This window comes from Argiope bruennichi, chromosome 11, assembly GCF_947563725.1.
Source record: "Argiope bruennichi chromosome 11, qqArgBrue1.1, whole genome shotgun sequence".
Classification (NCBI taxonomy): domain Eukaryota; kingdom Metazoa; phylum Arthropoda; class Arachnida; order Araneae; family Araneidae; genus Argiope; species Argiope bruennichi.
The window spans coordinates 64,957,292-64,979,065 of NC_079161.1; the positions used below are offsets into that span (position 1 = coordinate 64,957,292).

Sequence of the window (21,774 nt, forward strand, 5' to 3'; positions counted from 1 at the left end):
CATAAGTGACCCGAGGCACATAATGAAGTTTTCGTTTCGGGAGGTCGACTGTAAAACATTTTTTTGGCAAAATATTAAGTTTCCAGTAATTGTACCATCTGTAGATACGTTTTCTATAATATATTAGTTTTTTAAACATATAATCCAGCGAAGAGTGAGAGCAATAAATAAAGATATCGTCAGCAAAAATAGAGCAATCCACACCTTCACCAAGCGTTTCAGAAAAATCCGGCATGTAGTAGACGAAGAGAATTGGTGATAAAACGTTGCTTTGATGAAGATTTTTATCTTTCTGAATATTCTATTACTAGAAAGGATATTTCTTCAATGAACTTGAAATGTTCTGCTATGGAAAATATATACATATAATAACGAATTCCTGAATATTACCATTGATATCAAATTGTAGACACTTTAATATAAGCGCATCAATATACACAGAATCGTATGCGCTTTCAATATACAAACCAATGAAGTAATTCTTTTCTTGCTGTGTTTTAGAAAGAACTGTTTAAATTCTATAAACAGCGAATTGATTGTTTCTTAAAGGAGGAAAGCCATTTATGAAACGTTTTATTTATTTATTATTATTATTATTATTTGTTGAGAATTAAATATTGGATAATGCACAATTTCCTTTCAAACTTTTTGAAAAGATGGATGTGAAAGAGATAGGTCAGTAAATTTTCATTTTATCTTTATTTGGTTTGGCAGTTGGTATGATAAACGAATGTTTCTACTCATCTGGGACATAAAAGGGATTTATAAGTCCCGTTTTAGGATATCGAAGGTTCTAGGACAAACTTGGAATTCGAGTTCTAATAGAGTTACCACCAAGATTCTCAAATATTTTGTTTCCTTCATTTTTGTCACCATATTCGTTGTTAAAATGCGGATCATTGTATCGGCATTTATTTAGCAGCCATTACAATATTTGTAAAAGTCTCATACTTATAGAAAAGTTACTGTGCAACGAAGCAATATTACAGATTTGTATCAATATGATAGAAGAATTTCATTTATTCTGTAATACCTGAAAGCAATTCTGCAGTTGTTTCGATTTCCAAATTTGAGTACAATATTTTGGTCTGCACCTTCTACTTACATAATTCATAGAAATTTTGGGATGCAGTCTATAGAATTTTGAATCGAAAACAAAGGGTCTCATTTTAGAGAATATAAAAATGACATAATAGCAATAAAATTGAAATGAAAGTAATTTAAAGAAAGAAATGAGCACAGAAAAAAAAAAAAAAAAAAAAAGGATAAATTCTCCTTTGCGGAGAGATAAATTCTTCTTTGGAGGTAGACCTGCTGTCATGAATTTTATGGGCGTTATGAGTCAGTGTTTAAAAGCAAAACAATAATGCCTTCCGTGAATGATAAATACCTCAATATTATATAATTATTATATTAATTCATACAATTCAAGCAAATATTTCATTAATGAAACGAGAATGGATTCAAATTTTGAATTAATTCAAAGTATCAGCCTGGAGTGAAGATTTTGAAATAGAGCGATAAAGATTAAAACATGCCTTACAACTATTATGACATTTGCGCAACACAATGAATTTGTAGATGAGAAATTAAAGCTGGCAACTTGTGATTTTGGTCTGCTGCGAAAACTTAATACCGAAAATGGAAACTTTATAAAATTTTTATTGTGAATAAGGGGAAAAAAATTGTATAGATGCATTCTATCTAAAATATGAGAGTAAGATTAAAAAGAATTAAAAGATTTCTGTAGTTTTTCAAAAATTATCTTGGTTTTTATTTGTTTTACGTGGGATAGTCTGAATTGCAATTTGAAAGGTAATCTCTGAGTCATCTGTAACGGATTTCAGTATTTTTTATTTTGTTATCTAAGTAACATTTTTGTGTATGGATGTAATTATGAATATACGTTCTTTATTGTATTTTGAAAGTTTTAATTAAATAGTTTCAATTATTTCAATTGAATGAAATCTTTTATTCATTTTAAGATGTCATTTAAAAGTTGCATATGTTGATTAATTTTCTATCTCATATGAATTGCTTTGGAAATTATTATTTTTAATATATTTTTAAACTGAAGTTTCGCTGTGGTTTTGATTATTTTTTTAAAGGTTTGATCATATTGCCCCCCCCCCCGCTTTGTTGGAAAGTAAGCTTCATGGGGATTAATTTCTTATTAAAAGAGTTACATTATCAGAATAGAAAATTTGCATTATTGCAATACAATTATCTATTTCCAGCCATTTATAGATTTCTTTTAAAATATATCTTTGTTGATTATTTCAGAATTTCCACTATTTTAAGAAATTTGTAATTAGCTTATTTCATTTTATTATGTTGTTTTTTTTCAGTAATTGTAGTTTTGGAAGATTAAATATAATATCTGTGTAATTATTAGTTTATATTTAGATTATAATGAAAATTGTTATAAATCATTTGGAAAAGAAAATTCAGAAACTTATATTTTATACCAGATAAATGAATTTTTATTTTGAATATAAGTATTCATAACTTTTATAAGGTATTTTTTCATTGAACATATTAGTTAAACCTAAAAGGCATAACATTTGTATAATTTTTAAGCTTTTCATATAATTTATAAACCAAGGCCTTCTAAAATATTTCTAATATATAACTGCATGACAATGGTTAACATTGTTAATAGAATAACTTGCCATGTTTATTAGTGTTTGGTAATTAACCCTTAACTGCAACGGTGCAGTCTATGAGACAGTATTTTCATTACATTCAAATTAAATTTTCTGATGAAAGTATTAGTATGAAAATTAGCCAATATATTCTGTAGATATTTTTCTTGATACATAAATATGTTTTAGAAATTTTTCAGAATATATTATCATTGAAAAAAGTAATTGTATTTGAATATACATTTTCTTCTCAAATTACATGCTGCACCAAATAATATTCTTGAAAAATCATATTACTTTTTGCTTTTTAAATCATATTTATTTTTCCAGTATATAAATGTATATAAAGAACAATATAATGAAAAATTCAACAATTATATGAAAAATTTTAAAAAATTTGAAATTGGTAAAATTGATCCTGTTTTTTTTTTTTTTTTTTTAAATCGGCATTATTTCTGCACAGAAACTTGTAAACATTCGTTACATAGTTTCCCAGGGTATTTTAGACATACAGGTTAAGTACTAGTATAAAAATCAGCTTGTAAATTCTGTAGATATTTCTCTTGGTATATTTATATATCTTAAAAATTTTTCAAAATATGTTATCACTAGAAAAATTAATTATATTTAAACATGCATATCAGAATCAGCCGATTATGGATTTTCATTGAAAAAATTTTCTGTACAATCATCCTCATCATTAAAATCACTTTCTGCTTCATTTAAAAGTCTCTGGAGATCTGCTTCATAATGAGGAACTGTAGAGTGGATGTTATTTCAATTACCAAATTTTAGAGCCATCTACTAAGCCTTGTATAATACTGGAACACTAAAAGGAAGATGGAATCTCACAGACAGCATGTAAAGAAATAACTGCAATATTTAAAAAAAGCATCCACTGAAACTGGTTGACAAAGTGAATGTTCAGTGAAGGTCTCAAAACAAAAAGCTACCGGGTCGATTCAGCTAAAAATAGAATAGGGATGACTGAAAGTCCATCCTTAGCGGTCTGAGTTACCACCCCACCCCAATTAAGGGTTAAGCTTTAATTACAATAAATTTGATATTTTGTCAGTTCTTTTTTGACGATTAAACATTGTCATGTGATTAATAAATATCATATCATTATCACAAATATCATTTACACTTGGATTACAAATTTGTTTATTAATTTGTTATAGAATCACACTCATTAATTATATTAGCGAGGTTGATTTCTGAAAGTTAATGGCAAAACTAAACTAGCATTCTTTTTCCATTTTATACTGCTTCAGCAGTAATTTTTTATTTATTTCAATGTTTAGAGTGTTCAGCCTCAGCTATAAACACAAGAATCATTAAATGCATGACGCACATTGTACACTTATGCATCTGGAAAGCCCGAAGAAAGTGTATTGCTATGCATTATGCATTGTTCTGCTAATTCTTTTGTTCTATTAATTTTTTCCATGCCTCTTTTTAAATGATTCCTTAATTAAAGATAAATGGGATGGGAAAATATTAACAACACATCATTTAGGGACTTTTATGTGAAATCAGTGTCTTTGTTGTGTATCTCCGTTTCATTTGCTTTCATAAGAAATCAGATTTGAATGATTTAGTATCAAGAATATCCTTCCTATCTTGATCACTCTTTCATGTAAACTTCTAGTTTCATTTAGGAATTCTTTCACTTTAAGCGAAATTTATAGTAGTGCTATCTGATTGCAGGTTGACATAATCTCATTAACCATTGATGCATTTATAAATATACATTTTTTAAATTACGAATAAACTTAATTTTTTATTAGACAGATTTTTGAATTGAGAATTGCATTATAAATAGCTTTAGTAAAGTTTAGTAGTTTTAATTTTTAAAAATAAAATGTTAATATAAAAAGGAAACCAAAATCTGCAAATTATTAGTCATAATTCATATAATAATTATTATCAATTAATCCTTATTAATTAATCATTATGTTAATTGTAATTTATTGTCAAAATATTGTTAGTGTGGTAATGAAAATTAAAATAATTTTTAAACTTAATGATAATGGTTACCTTCTGAGTACCATAAAAAAATCATATTAAAATCTTGTACTGCATAATATTAAATTCGACATTGTAGCATATTAAAATTCTTTTTTGTTGTTTTTTTTATTCATTTTCTTGTAATCTATAAGAAAATCATTCAGTTTTGAAATGTTGATCATACTTTTATTAGGTCTCAACTGATCATAATTAATTTAAAGGTAAATCTATTTATGAGGATAAAATATCCATTTTTATCATAAGTTATTAGAAAGTAGTTGTCAGATTATTTAATAAATAAAAGTGACTGCCATTTTTACACATTTATTTTCAAAATTATTTATAAGAAATATTTCAAAATTTATTTAAAATATCTGGTATTTGCCTATTACTGTTCTTTTAGCTGTAAGCTGCAATCGTTACAGTGGCTTCTATTATCATTAAACATTTTCATTCTTGTGCATTATTTATATAGACTTATTTGATTATAACAATTATTCAAGTTTTACTAACAAAAAAGTTTTAAGTAAATTTGAATATATTTAATTCAAATTTAGTGATAATTTGAATTTTTCTCTGGTTCCTCGAATATCCTATTGTTTCATATCATTGCATGTAATTGTTTTCATTAATTATATGCTTCTATTCTTGATTCTTAGTGTTCATAAATTAATAATATTTTAAGGTTTTCAGTTTACAAAAGACTTTACAACTATATAATGTATTCTATTAAACCAGATTGAGTGACATTCTTGCATACTCTAATAAAAGTATTATCTCCATCTCCATCTGTTTGCCTGCATGACCTTGGGCAAAATCATGAATGTCATGAGTTTCAGATTATGCATATGAACATTTTCTGCTTCATAGTATAGCAAAGAAAACTGACTATGCATTTTAGATGCTTTTCTTTTTTGAGTAATTAAAACTAAAATTTGAGGCAGAACTACAGTTTCAATTACAAGATGGTATGAAAATTTTCATTTACTTAACTCAATTACATTGAAGTTATTAGGTTTTATGCAAGTAAAAAACCTAATTGACAAATAATCAACTCCTTGACAGATTTAGTTCAAAATTTGATTAGATCTATATCTAAATTTTATATTTCCAGCTTTTTATGCTTTAGAGTTATTGCATGCTCTTATTCTTAAACAGACTGATGAACTTCTTTTAAATGAACAAAATTTGACAGAAATTTTAGTGACAAAACAGCACACAAAATTTCCCTTTTATGTTATATACATAGTTTAAAAGGCAAATAATAAAGATTTTTTTTTTGTCTTTTAAAATTATGTTCATATAATACCATAACTATTTTTTTCTTCTTAATTTTGATTTAATTAGTTTGAATTGTACTGTTTATGTTGAAGTCATATAATTTTACATTAAAAATGCTGTGATTTGTCTTTTTAAACAAATTATTTAGAGTATGAAATGTTTATTGTTAAATTAATTATTATTAATCTTTAATTATATTGATTATTATTTTATTTATTAAAATTACTTATTGTTTATTGATCAATCATTCATTATTTACTAAAACTTTATTATTAAAGATAATCATTTGTAACTTTTTTAATTGTCTTGCACTCATTTTTAGGCTGTGATTTTCTTTATTCAAATTTTTGGATCAATCAATTTTTTTATCATAGTGTCACATCAGCCTTAAAGTGATCAAATTTTATTGTTTAAAACAAAATTTCTCTTAAGTAAAGAACCTATAAACATTATCTACATTTGTATCAAATTTTATATTTCATTGGCTATCTTTTGATAAATTCATATGTATGTAAACACAATAATTCTAAAATTGATTATTCTGGATAAGTGATACTTAGTATGTAGTTTTCTGACAAACATTGTATGTCTGTATTACATTTTAGTCCCAGTCAATTGAAGGTAAAGTTTCAAAAATGTGTACTGAGTTTTTATTTTATCATATTACGAAGCATGAAATATACTAAATTATGTCACTATACATGAAAGTTGAATATCTTGCATAACTTTCTGATTTTGAAAACAATTGATGGGAGGTGGAGATTACATTTTTATTAAAGAATATTTGAGAAAGTTTAAAAAAATCGCTTGCAGCAATTTTAGTTAAAAAAAATACTTATTTTAATCACTTCCTGCATTCTTAAATAATAAATAGCATGATCAAGGGCTTTAAAATATATATGTGAAAAATTTATTTTATTTGCTTATATGAGATATTTTTTTAATATTTATTTAAATACATTATTCATCTAAATGGAAAAAAATCTTGCAAGATTTTGCTAACACAACTCTTCTGATTTATGCAATATAAAATCTGACTTTAAAAGTGAGAATATTGTAGACTCTGAGTTATCTGGCATTGTACCGGTTCAGTTCCTCTTATAGGCTGGCATTTTCAGATGGGCAAGTGATGGCCACTTTCCATCTGAAACTGCTAGCTTGTAAGAGGTCAACCTCCACTTCAGAGAAAAGATTTCGGGTGAAGAAGAAGCCACTGCATACAAATTTTAATGACCTCAATGGGGTATAAGTAATAGGATAATGAATTATATTTTGTAATGTTATAATTATGTATTGCATGATTTCTTATGAAATTTAATACATTTTGTAGTATACAATAAGTATTATGATGTATTAAAAAAATGAACTTCTAATTTTGTGTTCTCCTTAATCTAGTTGTTCTTTAGTTTGATTTCTATGGAATTACTTCTATCATATAAAGAATTAGAACAAACTGCTTGCAACTATGTAAAATGTACTATTGTGATTACTGCACATTCATATTTTCATAGCATGGATGAAGACAGGGATAAAGAGACAGGAGAATCATCTAACTCCCAGCAACCTTCCAAGCCAAGAGATATTCCTTGCAGTAGTGGTGGGAGATCTCCTATTTTAGGAGCTGCTGTTATGTTTCCTTCATCTGTGCCAGGCAAGTTCCATTTTGTTCGATATATTCTGATGCTTTTTGATTTCGTATTTACATTTTTAATAAGGGCTTTACAAGGATCTGTGGCCTAATGGAGATAGGCAACACCTGTGTTATATTATGATTTTTTCAGTCTTATTATCAGTGGCCTTGCAAATGCAAACTGCACCCAGTACATGTTTTTTGCTTTTTCATTACATTTTTTTAAAATTTCATATACACACCAACTTTTATCTCTTTGATGGCCCTTAAAACTGGTATGCAGGGTGGCTATATCCCTCTACTGCAGGCACTACACTTTTGGTAAGAATGTACTAATTTTAAGCAGAATTTTCTCTCAAAACAAACTAAGAATCTTTCATTAAAATATATGCATATGAAGGAGCAAAATCACCAATTTACTTAGGAAAGTTATATTATTAATACTTATAAAAATTAAGTATTGATATCTTTAGTTATAATTTGATTAATATTTTTCTTTGAATTGAAATATTAGAGGATTCCTTTTATGTATTTTACATTGGAAATTCTGTTAAAGTTTTTTTAAAAAAATCCATGTAAAAGTCTCCAACATGCATATTCTTATTTAGAAAAAATGTTGTAAAAATTATGTTTATTATTTATGTATGATCAAGTTGTTTTCCTCATATAAAACTGTAATGGATTTTTAAATTACATTGTTTAACATATTCTATTAAAAGCTAGGGTTATAAAAAAATCTCTGTTTATCATCTTGTGCAATAAATAATTTTTTTTAGTCGCAAATGTGATTTTAAAATATTCTAGGTTTATTTTTGAAATTCAGGGATTGAACAATTCTGCAAAATAAGTTACTTATTTTTACTTTTCAATATTTCATATTTCTTAGACATTCTACGGGAACAAATCTGATGATTGATTTTGAGAAAATTAATCCACTCATGTTCTTTGAAAATGTTGAAATTTGATATGGAAAATCTTATAATAATGAATCCTACTCTGCAACAAAGATATGAAGCAATATTCTACATTTATGCTAGTATAGTGGAGTATAAATTAAAATGACAATTTTGGTGCTTTGAAAGACATTCCATTTTATCAATATTACATAAATTTTTAATTATTAAAAAAATAAAATGGCAATTCATGAAAAAAAAGAACTTTTCTGATTATTTATTTAAGATTCTCATAAATCACTATTTTTATGAAAAGATAGTATAGTTGCAGAATCCATGTGATTAAATTTTATTTCCATAATACAGTAAAATATTATCAAAGAATCAAGAGTGCTAGATTTTGTTGAAGGAAGAGATAATAATTTTTTAAGATTTCTGGGATATTGAAGATTGTGGAAATAATTCTTTAAGGCATTCATTTCTTATGTGAAAATAAATTAATATGAAATTAAATTAATTGAAGTATGAAAATAAATTAAGGGCAAATAGCTATTTTTTGTAGGAATGTAAAATGCTGCAAAAGTTTTATTTTAAAAGTCACAGTGAATCAATTACTTTGCAAATCAGTGAATCATTACACAGTGAATCAGTTTATCAGTTAGGCATTCCCCCCTCCCCATCCTCAGTGATCATTATTACTTGGTTCTTATTTTAAAGTAACAGAAAGCAGGTTTATTTTTCATATATATTTGAAGAAGAGAGTGAAAACTCTATTAATAATATACAAAAATTAATTAGAAAAGAAAAAATAGTGCTCATAATTCTAGAAACAATTTTTAATATTTTTTAATAACTATCATATTGAATTTTAATGATGGAAATTTCAAGTATTTCTTGAAAATTCTTTTAATTTCTTTATTGATAACAAGAATGAAATAAAATAGTTATCTTGTGATGAAAATAAATTTCAGTGCAAAGAAAATGCATTTTGCACTTGATTTAATCTACTTAACTCATTCTATTTTTGATAGAGAATCTTTTGAATCGTATGTAATTTGATAATGGATTATGAAAATATTTAAGCAGTTCTGCTGCTTTAAGTTTAATTTTAAAAATATCATGTGTGTTTGATAAGAATTTCAATTTGAATTTTAACATATATATTTATTTCATTTTTAGCATCACCTCCATCCTTTATCTCTCTTGAACAACTATTAAAAGCTGCGGAAGATGTTTCAAAATCTGGATTCAACATGGCTCTAGCTCATGAGATTGCTGTTAATAAAGACTTTAAATTGCAGCAAAATGTTCCAAAATCCAGGTACCGTTTGAATTTATATAATTTATTGAAATGACTAATTAAGAATTTAAATAAATCAAGCATTGTTTGGCAAGCATTAATAGATGATATTGTTATGAAAGACAAAGGGTATTTTTTTATATCTAGTGCACCTTTCTTATGGCAACTAATATATATTCAAAAGATTTTAATTGAATAAAATTAAATAAAAATTAAGAATAAATAGTTTTTTTTTGTTAAATTGATAATAGCCAAAACACTTATTAAATAAAATAATCTTATTCTGGTGTTTTGAAACTATGTCTAGTTTTATAAACCTGAAATTACCCTATATTTTTGTATATAGATCATGCTAAAAGAGAGTGCATGCGCATTTTTTAAAAAATTTGTCCACAATTCAAAACCTGTTTATAAAACAAAATAAAAAATTTAAAAAATCCTGTGACATTCTAATATAGCTATGGAGGTGAAAATATTGCTAAACATGTAAATTGGTGGAATATTTTCCCATCAAGTTGCTATAAAGTAAAATGTCAGATGCCATTAGTTTTTACTTTGGTAATCATATTTGAAGCTAGCACATTTTTTCTCATTCATTTCTACCTTGTTTACAAGCTGTTGTATTTGTGTTAATCTTATTTTCTGTGATATTTTATCTTTTTATTTGAAAGATGAGAAAGAATATAAATTATTATATGTTAAATTTCAGACTACAAATAATAATATTTGTGGAAAATTCTAAACTACATTGCCGCTGAGAATTTTTATATAGATGAGAAGCAAGTTTGAGAGTTAAAAACAAAAATCCTGAATTCCATCCTGAATTAGCTGAGATCAGTGATTTCATGAAGTATATGCATGCTGTGTTTTTTTAAAAATGACTCAGACAGCCTCAAATACCATTTGAAGTTTCTAAATTAATTTTTGGTCACTTTAAAAAATATGTAAAATCATAAAGTAAAAATTTATTGGACTTAAATGATTGCAATTCCTTGGAAATATTTCTATACCTTCAAACTATATATTAGTTGGGAAAAAAATGCCACAATGCATTTTTTTTTCCTTCATTATTTGCATTTTTTCAAGACCATAGTGTCACAAATTATCTTCCATATTTAACATTGGAAAGAGTAGCTGAGGCAATTTTGCTGTGCAATAATTGACCCAGTTATCTTACAGAAATAAGTTAACTTAAAATATTTCTATAAAATTCCTTTTATTTTTTTTATTATGACATTCTTCTTCAAAGTAATTGATACATCATTCATGTATGGTTAACGTTTTCTAATTCTATCAAAAAAAAAAAAAAAAAATGTTCAAATCACTCACATGCCATACTTATACTTGCATATCATTTTCTCACACATCCTTAATGAAAATATACTTTTTTATCAATATGCAAGATTACATAATGTTAAAAACTGTCTGGATCATGTTTATTTTATTATTATTATTTTTTAAATTTACCACTTTCAAAATGTTATGAAAGAGTGATTTTGTGTGTTAAAGAAATTCTGTTTCAACAGTTTAGAAGAAAAAGTCACAGAGATCTTTCATAAGGCCTTCTGGGATCTTCTTACAGAGCAGTTGTCTAGTGACCCGCCTGAGTACACACAAGCTATGGTTTTATTGAAAGAAATTAAAGAGGTAAATATCTAATTTTATTTTGTTTCTTTTTGTTTAAAAGAATTGAGTAATCAGTAATTATTAGCTTCATTTTCAAACTTGAAGTTTTTTCCTGAACATTTTTTTGGTAAAATGTTTTATAATAAAAAAGTATTTTTTAATCAATGAATAATTTTTATTCCTGTTTTGAAACACAATTGACATCTACACCAAATAAATAATAAGTTATTCCTACATTTATTTATTTTTAATAAAATGTTTAATAGGCTTTGTAAGCATGAAAAATTTCTATATTGTATATTATAATATATTAAACAAAAGTCAGAAGTAGATTTGAATAATTTAGAGTAATTTTTTTTATGGTCTATGAATTTGACAACAATTTGAATAATTAACAAGTTTGATGTATTTTAAGGAAATAAAAATTTTAGAATTTCGATTTTAAATGTATGACCTACAAATTCTATATTGTTATTGAATTTGGTTTTATCTTTTCCAAAGATCTTGATGTTATATTATACCTCTACTTATATGGTAAAATTTTCAAACTTTTCATTGAACAAAAGAAGTATGTATTTTTGAAATTTATTAAAAGTTAATTTAAATTTGGTTATGCTATTTTACAAAATTCTTTTCTACTCTATTTTATAATTTTTTTGTCTTTTTAACTATTAACATATATTACTAAATTTAATTTATCTTATTGAAGATGGAATTAAGTTCTGGAAATTATGAAAGTTCTATATGTTTAACAAAGTATTTTAATGACATTTGAAACTTTTTACCTAACTTTTCAAGGTGCAGAAAAATTTGAAATTCATATTAACAAGTGTTTGAAATAAGGAGAAGAATAGTTCATGGAATGAAAGGAATTTTCATAAATAATCCAACTATTCAATAAATTCTCTAATATTTTTACCAATAGACTGACTTCTTACTTGAATTTAACATAGGCTCAAAAGCTCCAAATTTATGTAATATTTGAATAATGTATTTTTTCTGAATTGCTAAGGATAAGAATGAGGTGATATACCTCAAGCATGAAGATGAAATGTTGCAATATAAGTAAACATTTCTTGGTTTTCTTGTAATGCAATAATCATGATGGTTGGTTAATTTCCTGCTATGGATGACAGATTACATCCGTCTGAGATTTTTGTAGCTTGACCTACATGATACTCCACCATTATTTAATTTTATCATGCACTCTTGTGACAGAATGAGTCTCTGTTTGTGATCACATTTGTTTTGAAACAGAATTTGTCAAATTGTGTCTATCTCAAATATCTGTAAATTCTCATATTTATAAAAGCAGATCTGGAATTATGATTATATTTGATCAGCAATATAATAATTTGCTTAACAATATACAATTTGGTTAATACACCATCCTATACATTCTATATATCTGTGCATTCTGTATCACTGCATTTATTCTCTGAAACTGGAATAAAATCATTAGGTAATATATTGTCTTTAATTATTTCAGATTCTTATTTGGTTACTTCTTCCACACAATACACGTTTAAAGAATGAGATAAATGAGGTTCTTGATTTAGACCTAATTGAACAGCAAGCTGAGAAAGGCATTATTGATGTGTTGAGCTATGCACAATTCATCATTTCCACTATGGCCAGAATTTGTGCTCCTGCTAGAGATGCTAAGATAAAGGAACTCCGACAGTTAACAGAAGTTGTCCCATTATATAAGTAAGATTGAGATAAAAGCGGAATCTGTATTCTAAGAAAATTTTTATTCTCAAATTAGTTTGGAATATATTATATAGATGTGTTAATTAATAAAAAAGCATATAAATGTTATGATATAATTGGTTTTTTCATGCTGTATTAATATATATATAGAGAGAGATGAATAATTCAGAGCTGCTAAAAAAAAAAAAAAATAAAATAAAAAATTCTTAAAAGAATTTTTGCTAAATAAAATAAATGAGAAATGTAAGTAAGATTTTCCCCCCTCTAAATTACCGAATTAAATCGGTTCTAACAATGAAATTTGAGAAACTAAGTTTCTAAAAATAAAATCTTTCACCTTATATTGCTCCAGATTAGTAGCTTAATGGAAGCATTCTTTGAATATGATAGATATACAACAATATAAAATAGATATGATTTATTTTGATGCTATATAATAGATTTATAAAAGAACAGTTCATATCCTTCAGTTTTTACTAAAGTGTTTTCACACCCTAGTCCTCAAAACATTCCCCATGTATGGAGGTTCAGTTTGTTATATTCATTATGGATCAATCATCCTATCATTAGTGTGGAAGATGAGAGATGAGCTAAAGCTTATATTGTCTTTGTCAATTGAGCAGTATTTAAATTAATAATGTTTCTCTTAAACTACTCCTCATATAATTTTTTTTTTAAAAAGTCTCATTAACCAAGCAATATTAAACTCACTACACATTCTTAATAATACATAAACGAGTTTCATATGATTTTGGTGTAAAAAAGCAATCCTTATTAATTTATCCCCCCTTTGCCAAATTTAGCAAATTTGAAATTTTTAAAAAGAAGTAAACAAAAGGCAGAAATATCCTGTACATTGTGAAGATTGAGTATTCAGTTATTCAGATAATTCTATTAATATCTGTACTTATTATAAAGATGAATATGTACATTGGTGCTGCAGAGGCCAGATCATTTAATTTTTAGCTAGCAAATTTCATACATATATAGTCTATGGAGGATGAGAATGTATATACTTTGGTGCAATTTTTAAAATTTGAATTAAATAAAAATTTATCTAGATTTTTATGATTTTTGCAATAACTTCCTAAAATATTCCTGCACAAAATTTTTTACATTGATTTATAGTCCCAAAAAATTATCTTATCTGTGATGATAGTTTAGTTGCTTTAAGATTATTTAATTGGATTTAATTAATTTGTAAGCATATTTTTAAATACATTTCACAGAATATTTTCATTGTTGTGAATGAAACTGATGTTGTTTTCATTGTTTTATCAAATATTTGATTGCATGATTTTCTTCCTTGTGGAAAGGCAAGGAAGGGATCTATTTAATTTTTGTAATTTACAGGATGAATAAAAAGTGCAGTTACTACTAAATTTAAAAGTAGATGAAATAGAAATTTATGCTTCTAATAATGTTGTGACGTCATGGAACTAGGCTCCATTAGAAAAGTTTACATATGCAATAAATAGGATCATATCCAAAACAATTAAAATAACACCGCTTTATAGGCTGAAAATTTGAGGGAATCATGGGCATGAAATTATGTGTAAGCAATCTAATTGAAATTAAGTATAACCAGTATCTCCGATTAATCAGGCTGGTTGTTAAAGGCAACTAGCATTTTATAAAATTTGAAACCCTCTTTCTCTTTATTCAAAAAATATTTTCTATCTTCAAACTCTTTTTTTGAATTTTGTATTTAGTTTTTTCAAGTTATTTAAAATTAGTTAAGGTTGTTCATATTTAAAATTTATTTAATATTTTAGATATATCTCTAATCGATTCAAGTAAATCTGTTTTGCTTCTTATAATTTCCTAATAATGATTTTTAGAGGAATTTTGGGGACACTGGACTTGATGAAGATGGATATGGTGAATTTCACCATTTCCCGCATGAGGCCACACATACAGCAACACTCCATCGAATATGAGCAGGGAAAATTCAAAGAAATACTCCAGTCCTTGGAAGGTTTGTTCTGCATTATCATAAATTTTGTTCATTTTTTAATGCACTATTGCCTAGGAAAGCGTTTTAATCTTCATAGCAGTTAAACTGGAAAATTTCTTTTGTCTTTTCTTCAGAATTTTTTTTCTATGCAGATATCAAATTATTATTTTAAATTTCATTGTTAATCTCATAGATTAAAATTTTGAAACTAAATATTTGCATAGTAAATGGTATTTGCCATTGATTTGTTAAATTATTATAAAAGTAATTCAATGGCAACTTTATAAAATAATAGTTATATTTTAAAAGATATTGCAAAATATTTCCCAACATTGTAAATATCCTGTGTTTTGATTTATGTATATTAATTTTTGTTGAAATGTTAATTCTGTCAAGGCTTAACCCCACCTGTTGATGGCTTGAAATTTACTCGTCTATGGTTACAGAACGTATACAATGAAGTCATGGAAACTTACAGTGAGGGAGATCCTCCAAATTCACTCATTCTCAGGAGAGCATATTTAAAAATCCTGAGGTGGAAGAAAGCAGAATATTTTCCAGAAGTAAATAAATTTATTTCATTTTGTTTCAGTGTAGGATTATATGTTTATAAAATCTAGAAAACATAACAGAATAATCATTTAAGTTTGGTAATAATTGAAAATGTTTGTAAAATTTATCTTTACATGTCAAACAATTTTTTTTTAATTTTAAAAATGAAAGTTTAAAAAGTACTGTTACAGAATAGCGCACTGAACGCAGACCCATAAGTTCTTTGGTAGTACTAATTAAGTTTTTCCACCAGCTCATTGATGTCATTGAAACCATCTTTAGACCCATAATCTAGGCCAGAGATATAATTTCATCCATTAAAGTTCAACAGGCACTTGCCCTTGCATTCTTGTTTGATAACACTAGCTAATATTTCTTCCATGCTGATATAATGCTTCTATGAAGCAAGCCCTCAACACATATTGATATAGACAAATCTAGCAAGTGATCTCATTATGTCTCCTTGTCATTCATTCTGCAAAACATCAGTCACTAAGCAAATAATTTTTTTTCATTTTGTTTTGTTCATTATGGAAATCAATGATTATGCGAGGTGCTCTTTAAGCAAGGCTTTACTGTAGAATGTTTACAAGGATGGGTTGAAAAAGTTTTTTGACCTAACAAGGGAAAAAAAAAATCTGTTTAATGGTTGCATTATTTTTCAACATAGTCTCCTTCCAAAGTTATACACTTTCTCCAAAATGCTTGGATCCCCTCTCTGCAAGAGTTTTCATCTAAGGCCTCAAAATAGGTGATGACTTTGGTGTCAGAACAGAATTTTCTTCCAGCCAGAAATTTTTCAGGTTGGGGAAGAGGACTGTAGTCCGAGGGGGGCCATATCTGGAGAATAGGTTGCGTGAGGAAGAATTTCAAACTTCAGTTCATAAAGTTTGCCATCACAAAGACAGCCTTGTGGACGGAAGCATTGTCTAGTGAAACAGAACTTTCTTGCCCAAACCTGGTATTTTTTCTTTGATTTTGGAATGTAATTTATCCAGAAGATTAGCATAATATTCACCATTGGTGATCCTGCCTTTTTCTGGATAATCTGATTATAAAATTCCCTTAGCATCCCAAAAAACTGTTGCCATAACCTTTTTAGCAGATACACATGTTTTTTTTTTTTTTTTTGGTACTGACTTATCTTTTGCTGTTCACTGTTTTGACTGCTGCCTGGCCTGTGGAGTGTAGCGATGGATCAATGTTTCATCCATAGTAAGGAAGTGCCACAAAAAATCAGCTGGATTTGAATTATACAGCTCCAAACATTGTTCCAATATCGTCATGAACTTCAGTTTTTGATCCAAGGTCAGCAAACGTGGCACTCATATTACTGACAACTTTCTCATACCCGCAATATCGGTTGAAATTTGATGTATTCATTCTTAGGATATACCAACAACTCAGCAACCTTTGTCAATTTCCATCTGTGATCAATTATAATATTTTTGTGAACTTTTCAATGATTTCATCAGTAGCGGCTGATTGTTGTCTTCCAGAATGCTCCCATCCAGACTACTTGTATGACCACATTTAAAATCTGCAACCCATGTTTTAACAGTTGTAAATGAAGAAACAGATTTCCCTCAGTGTAGTATCTTGCTCAATTTTAATATCCGTTGGAGATAAGTTTTTTATAAAAAAAATATTTTATCACAGCTCACATTTCAGTTTTCTCCACACTCAGCTAAAAACAAAAGAAGAAAATTTAAAAACAGCATGGTATAAAAAAAACACAAACACAAATCTTTTGAAAAACACAAGAAGTATTAAACAAAGATGGCACTTTGAAGTGCCTTAGTCAAAATAACTCCAGGAGATCCGCTTCTAATTCAGGCCAGAAACATTTCATCCCATCCTTGTAGTATTACTTTGTAGACTTTTAGATCTGGAAATTGTTTTAATGTTTATTCTCTATGATTGCATTTAATGAAAGAATTTATCATGTATGTATATTTTAAATGCCATTCAATTAAAATCTGTTGACCAGAATGCACAGAACTTATACCTGTTCTGTATCTTTCCAGACTTTGCATTTAGATCATGAACGTTTTATTACACTCAGGGATGATTTAACTGTGATGGTTCTCACTGCTACTGTGATACTCGTAACTTATTCCACTGTGGGACCAGCCATTCAGGGGATCACTGATTTCAAAAATACATTGAAGAGTCATGTGCAGATTCTATTGGCTGATGCCCCCCAATGCAGGTGGGTATTTAGAAAATAAAACTTAGAGTTGCGTTAAAAGTTACTATTTATCATTCTTGTATTAATGTTTAAATAATTTTTTACATTTTGTTTTAATTATTAAAATTGTATTTATTGGGAAATCACTAATGTACTACAGCAGTTTTCCTAATTATCAAATTATATTTTTAAATAAATTTTTCCAGTGATAATAATTAGAATTCAAACATTTCTGTATTGTTACAAACTTTATAAATATTAACTTTTTTGCTACATTCATGGAAATCAGCTTTAAACTCTTAAATTTGTTGAATTATTTAGCAAAGTCTAGATTTTACTAGTATACTAAGGCACTAATGAAAGCTGCTGAAATTATGTTAGTTCTTGTGGAATTTCTTTTATTACAGGATGAATTTATTTGATAAAAGTGGCTTAGTGAAAAAAAAAATTACAAAATGAATTTAATTGTTTTAATTCACGAATAAAAAGTAATAAAAATCCTATAATATTATAAATTTGCTTTTTCAAAATTTTATGAATTATTTTTTATAGTAACGTAGAAATATATACAGTAGCATAGAAATTAACAAAATCAGCATATTTTTTTTCTATAACTGAATTTTAAAACCGATTTTTAAAAATTTTTTGCAATTATTTAAGAGTTTTCTGATACAGTTCTGTATCTTAAGAAACGATTTCTAAATTTTAAATTCATTTGTTGATAAAGTTACAATTAATTTAATGTCTTTAGATTTAGTTTTACTGATGAATATTATAAAATAGTTTTTTTTTAAATTTTATTTAGAAATAAGTTTTAATAACCATAATGATTGAACTCTTCAAAATTTAATTTTAAAACTTCTTTACATAAGTAATTGAAATAAATAATATATTTGCATGTTGTGTATTGTTATTAAATGTGAAAAAAATAACAGTTCACGGATTCTGAAGTATATTTTTGATTTTTTGCCAGATTTATTTCAAAATTTTTTTTTTTAAATATTTAGAAATCACAGAAGAATTCTTATTACCCTTCCTCTATTTAATCAATTTACTTAGAAAGAAAAACGATGAGTTTTTGTTTGATTTTTCTATTGGTTTTTACCTAAAATAATTATAAGTAAAAGCAAATAAAGTGCAATTTATTAATACAGTATATATGTATGATAAGCAAGCCTCATTATTTTTGTAATCATTAAATTGATACAATCTCTATTAGCATAAAATATGCAATATCTCCACTATAATGAGTATTGTTCGATATTTTGAAAAGCATTGTGAACATTTTATGCTCATATAATTATAACCAATTTGAATTTTTTTCTCTTATAATCTTTTTTTTTCCAATTATCTAATTATTCAAACATTTAGTTTTCCATATCTTGTCAGATCCTAATTAGGAAAACTGAAGTTATTATGTTCTTTGAAACTATTTTGGCATTTGTTTTGAACATTTCATTTTTGTATCAATAAGATTATGAAATGAAAACATTTACCACTGCATTAAAATTTTATTAAAAATACTTGATAACTTTGAACTTTTTTTTATTCAGTAGCCAAAACGATTTTGAAGCTAAAATGGAAACGGTTGGCCTTCAGGTAGCTAAAGAAGTCAATGAATGTTTGGATAAACATGGATATACTGTTTTAGACAAGGAAAATGAATCATCTTTGATTGCAATGATTAAAAAAACAGCATCTGAAGATCATAATGTCCGTCAACTCATTAGTAAGTTTGCCTTTTCAAATGTATTTCCTGTTACACATTTTTAAATTTCCTTATAGATTAAACATTATTTCCATTATTGTATTGTTTTGAAGTGACTATACTAACCACTGCACTTGAACAAGAAATCTGTAAATCTTCCACAAAAGAAGTTAGACATATCTATATTCATAGGTTATTTGTAGGTTTTGAAAACTGTGGGTAATTTTAGATTTATAAATATTTATATGAAATTATAAAAGAGAATATAAATAAAACAAAGCTTTAAAATTTATTCTGATTTTTTTCAATAATGATGTTTTTATTATCATTTATATATGTAATAACAGAATGAATAGCTTTGAATATTTAACTATGTTGTATTTCTTTCATGGTATGAATCGCAATTAAAAATAGAGCAAGAGATTGCCATAACTTTAATTAGAATTATTTACATTTATGCTTTATCAGTGATTATTAAACTATTTATTACCTTTTTTTATTCAGTTAACAATCTGATAATAAACGGAAAAAAAAGTCAATTTAAAAAATATTCATAAAAGGTAAATATTCATGTCAAAATATTCATAATAAATAATAAAATTGTACCATATTTCACCTATTGAATACTCATATTGATTCTAATAGAACTAGTAAATATTTGTAAATATAGAATATTTTTATTGTTTCATGCGCAAATTATTGAATTTCTTGAGTTTGCCAGTTATTATTAAACCAGATAGATTTAGTTGTCTATGTAAATTAATATCTAAAAAAATCTTTAGAATGGAGTTTGCTTTGTATTTGTACTTATCCAGCAAATTATATACATTTTAGATGATTAACAATTGTACTAAGTTAATAAGAAAGCAAATTGTATGCTGGTAACTTATTTAATATTTCAATAAATATAACAATTTTTAGATAAATTATTTAAATTGTATTGTGTTAAAATATTTAAATCAATTATTTAATGAACAAAATTAAATAGTTTTTGCTCTTTTATTGAAATAACATGATATAAGAAAAAATTTAATATCTTGATAGATGTAAACAATTTGAAAAGTTAGTATTAGTTAAATTCTTATTATATTATTCCTTATTATCTTTCAGTGAAACGTGTGTTAGAATTCCTGGAACTTGCTTTACACACATCATCCAACCTGAAAATTCCACCTGGATTGTCATCTCTCCAAAATGAGTTGTCAGTTTTTGCAGGCCAATTTCTATCACTAATCAAACACAATCAGGCTGTCTTTGAGGAATATTATAATACTATTATCAATGAAGCAAAATCAAAGAAATAGCCATAATCAAAAGCATTTGTTTTTTTTATTATATTTTTATTTAACTCTGGTGAAAAGGCACATTAATCATATTTAGTCCTTTCTAAATGATATATTCATTTGAACCACATTTTAAACAAGTTTTCCATATAGATCCAATTCAAACTACTTATTTTTCTAATAGCATTATTGTGATTATATAAAAACTTGTGTAGACAGTGGGGATTTTTTGAAAAAAAGTAACCCAAAATAAAATATGTTATAATGTGACTTAAGTTCATTTGTGACTTTTAATGATTTAGTTATGTGACTTTTTAATGTTGTTGTATTATCAAATGCTTTTTAATAAATAAAATTATTTATAAAGTTGAAGCATCTCTTTTATCTTCATCATAGAGTGGAAGTACATCCAGAAATTCCATTTTTAAAACAGTTCTGATTTTTTGGCATTATAGGATCATGATAAAAAATATATTTTCATTGTTATTAAAATTAAAATACAATTTTGAAACAGAAAACACTATAATGAATTCGTCCATGAAAAGCAGTAGAAATCAGAAGCAGGAGGGAAGGGGAGAGTTTTAAGATATATTTTTTGGGGATTGCAGTTGCTAGTTTCGAAAATAAAAAGAAGTTATTATATATCAGTATATTTATAGCATGACATATTCTGCATGATTAATTCTAATCTGTCTGTTTATTCTATTCTGCATAAAGGCAAAATACTCACAAGGCAGACTGTTGAAATCAGATTTATTAACAATAATTTCTCCTTGAGTAGTTGGTGTTCCTCATGAAAAAGTCTCCAAAATTTTAATTAAAAATTAATCAAAATATTAACATTTTTCTGCAGTTGCTTCATTTTTTAAAATACAAAAAATAATCTTTTATTGGTAAATTTTTTTCTTTAATTTTAGTATATTTAAAAAAATATTATTTTACATACATTTTGCAAGTATTTTTCTTTGTTTTAGTTATTGCATTT

At 26.3% G+C, this 21,774-nt stretch overlaps 1 protein-coding gene across 2 annotated transcripts; it reads left to right on the top strand.

The window, feature by feature from the left end:
- Positions 1-1,579: 1,579 nt before the first annotated feature.
- LOC129957180 (T-complex protein 11-like protein 1) lies at positions 1,580-21,161 on the top strand. 2 transcript variants are annotated; one of them, XM_056069374.1, is made up of 10 exons: positions 1,580-1,815; positions 7,448-7,587; positions 9,639-9,780; positions 11,286-11,406; positions 12,875-13,095; positions 14,940-15,076; positions 15,452-15,618; positions 17,635-17,819; positions 19,355-19,527; positions 20,617-21,161. In XM_056069374.1, the coding sequence occupies exons 2-10, from the start codon at positions 7,449-7,451 to the stop codon at positions 20,808-20,810; spliced, it is 1,479 nt and encodes a 492-aa protein (XP_055925349.1). In that variant the 5' UTR covers positions 1,580-1,815; position 7,448; the 3' UTR covers positions 20,811-21,161. The 2 variants fall into 2 exon arrangements, with proteins under 2 accessions (XP_055925349.1, XP_055925348.1); XM_056069373.1 differs by having other exon boundaries at positions 1,581-1,815; positions 19,352-19,527.
- The last annotated feature ends 613 nt before the right edge of the window (positions 21,162-21,774 follow it).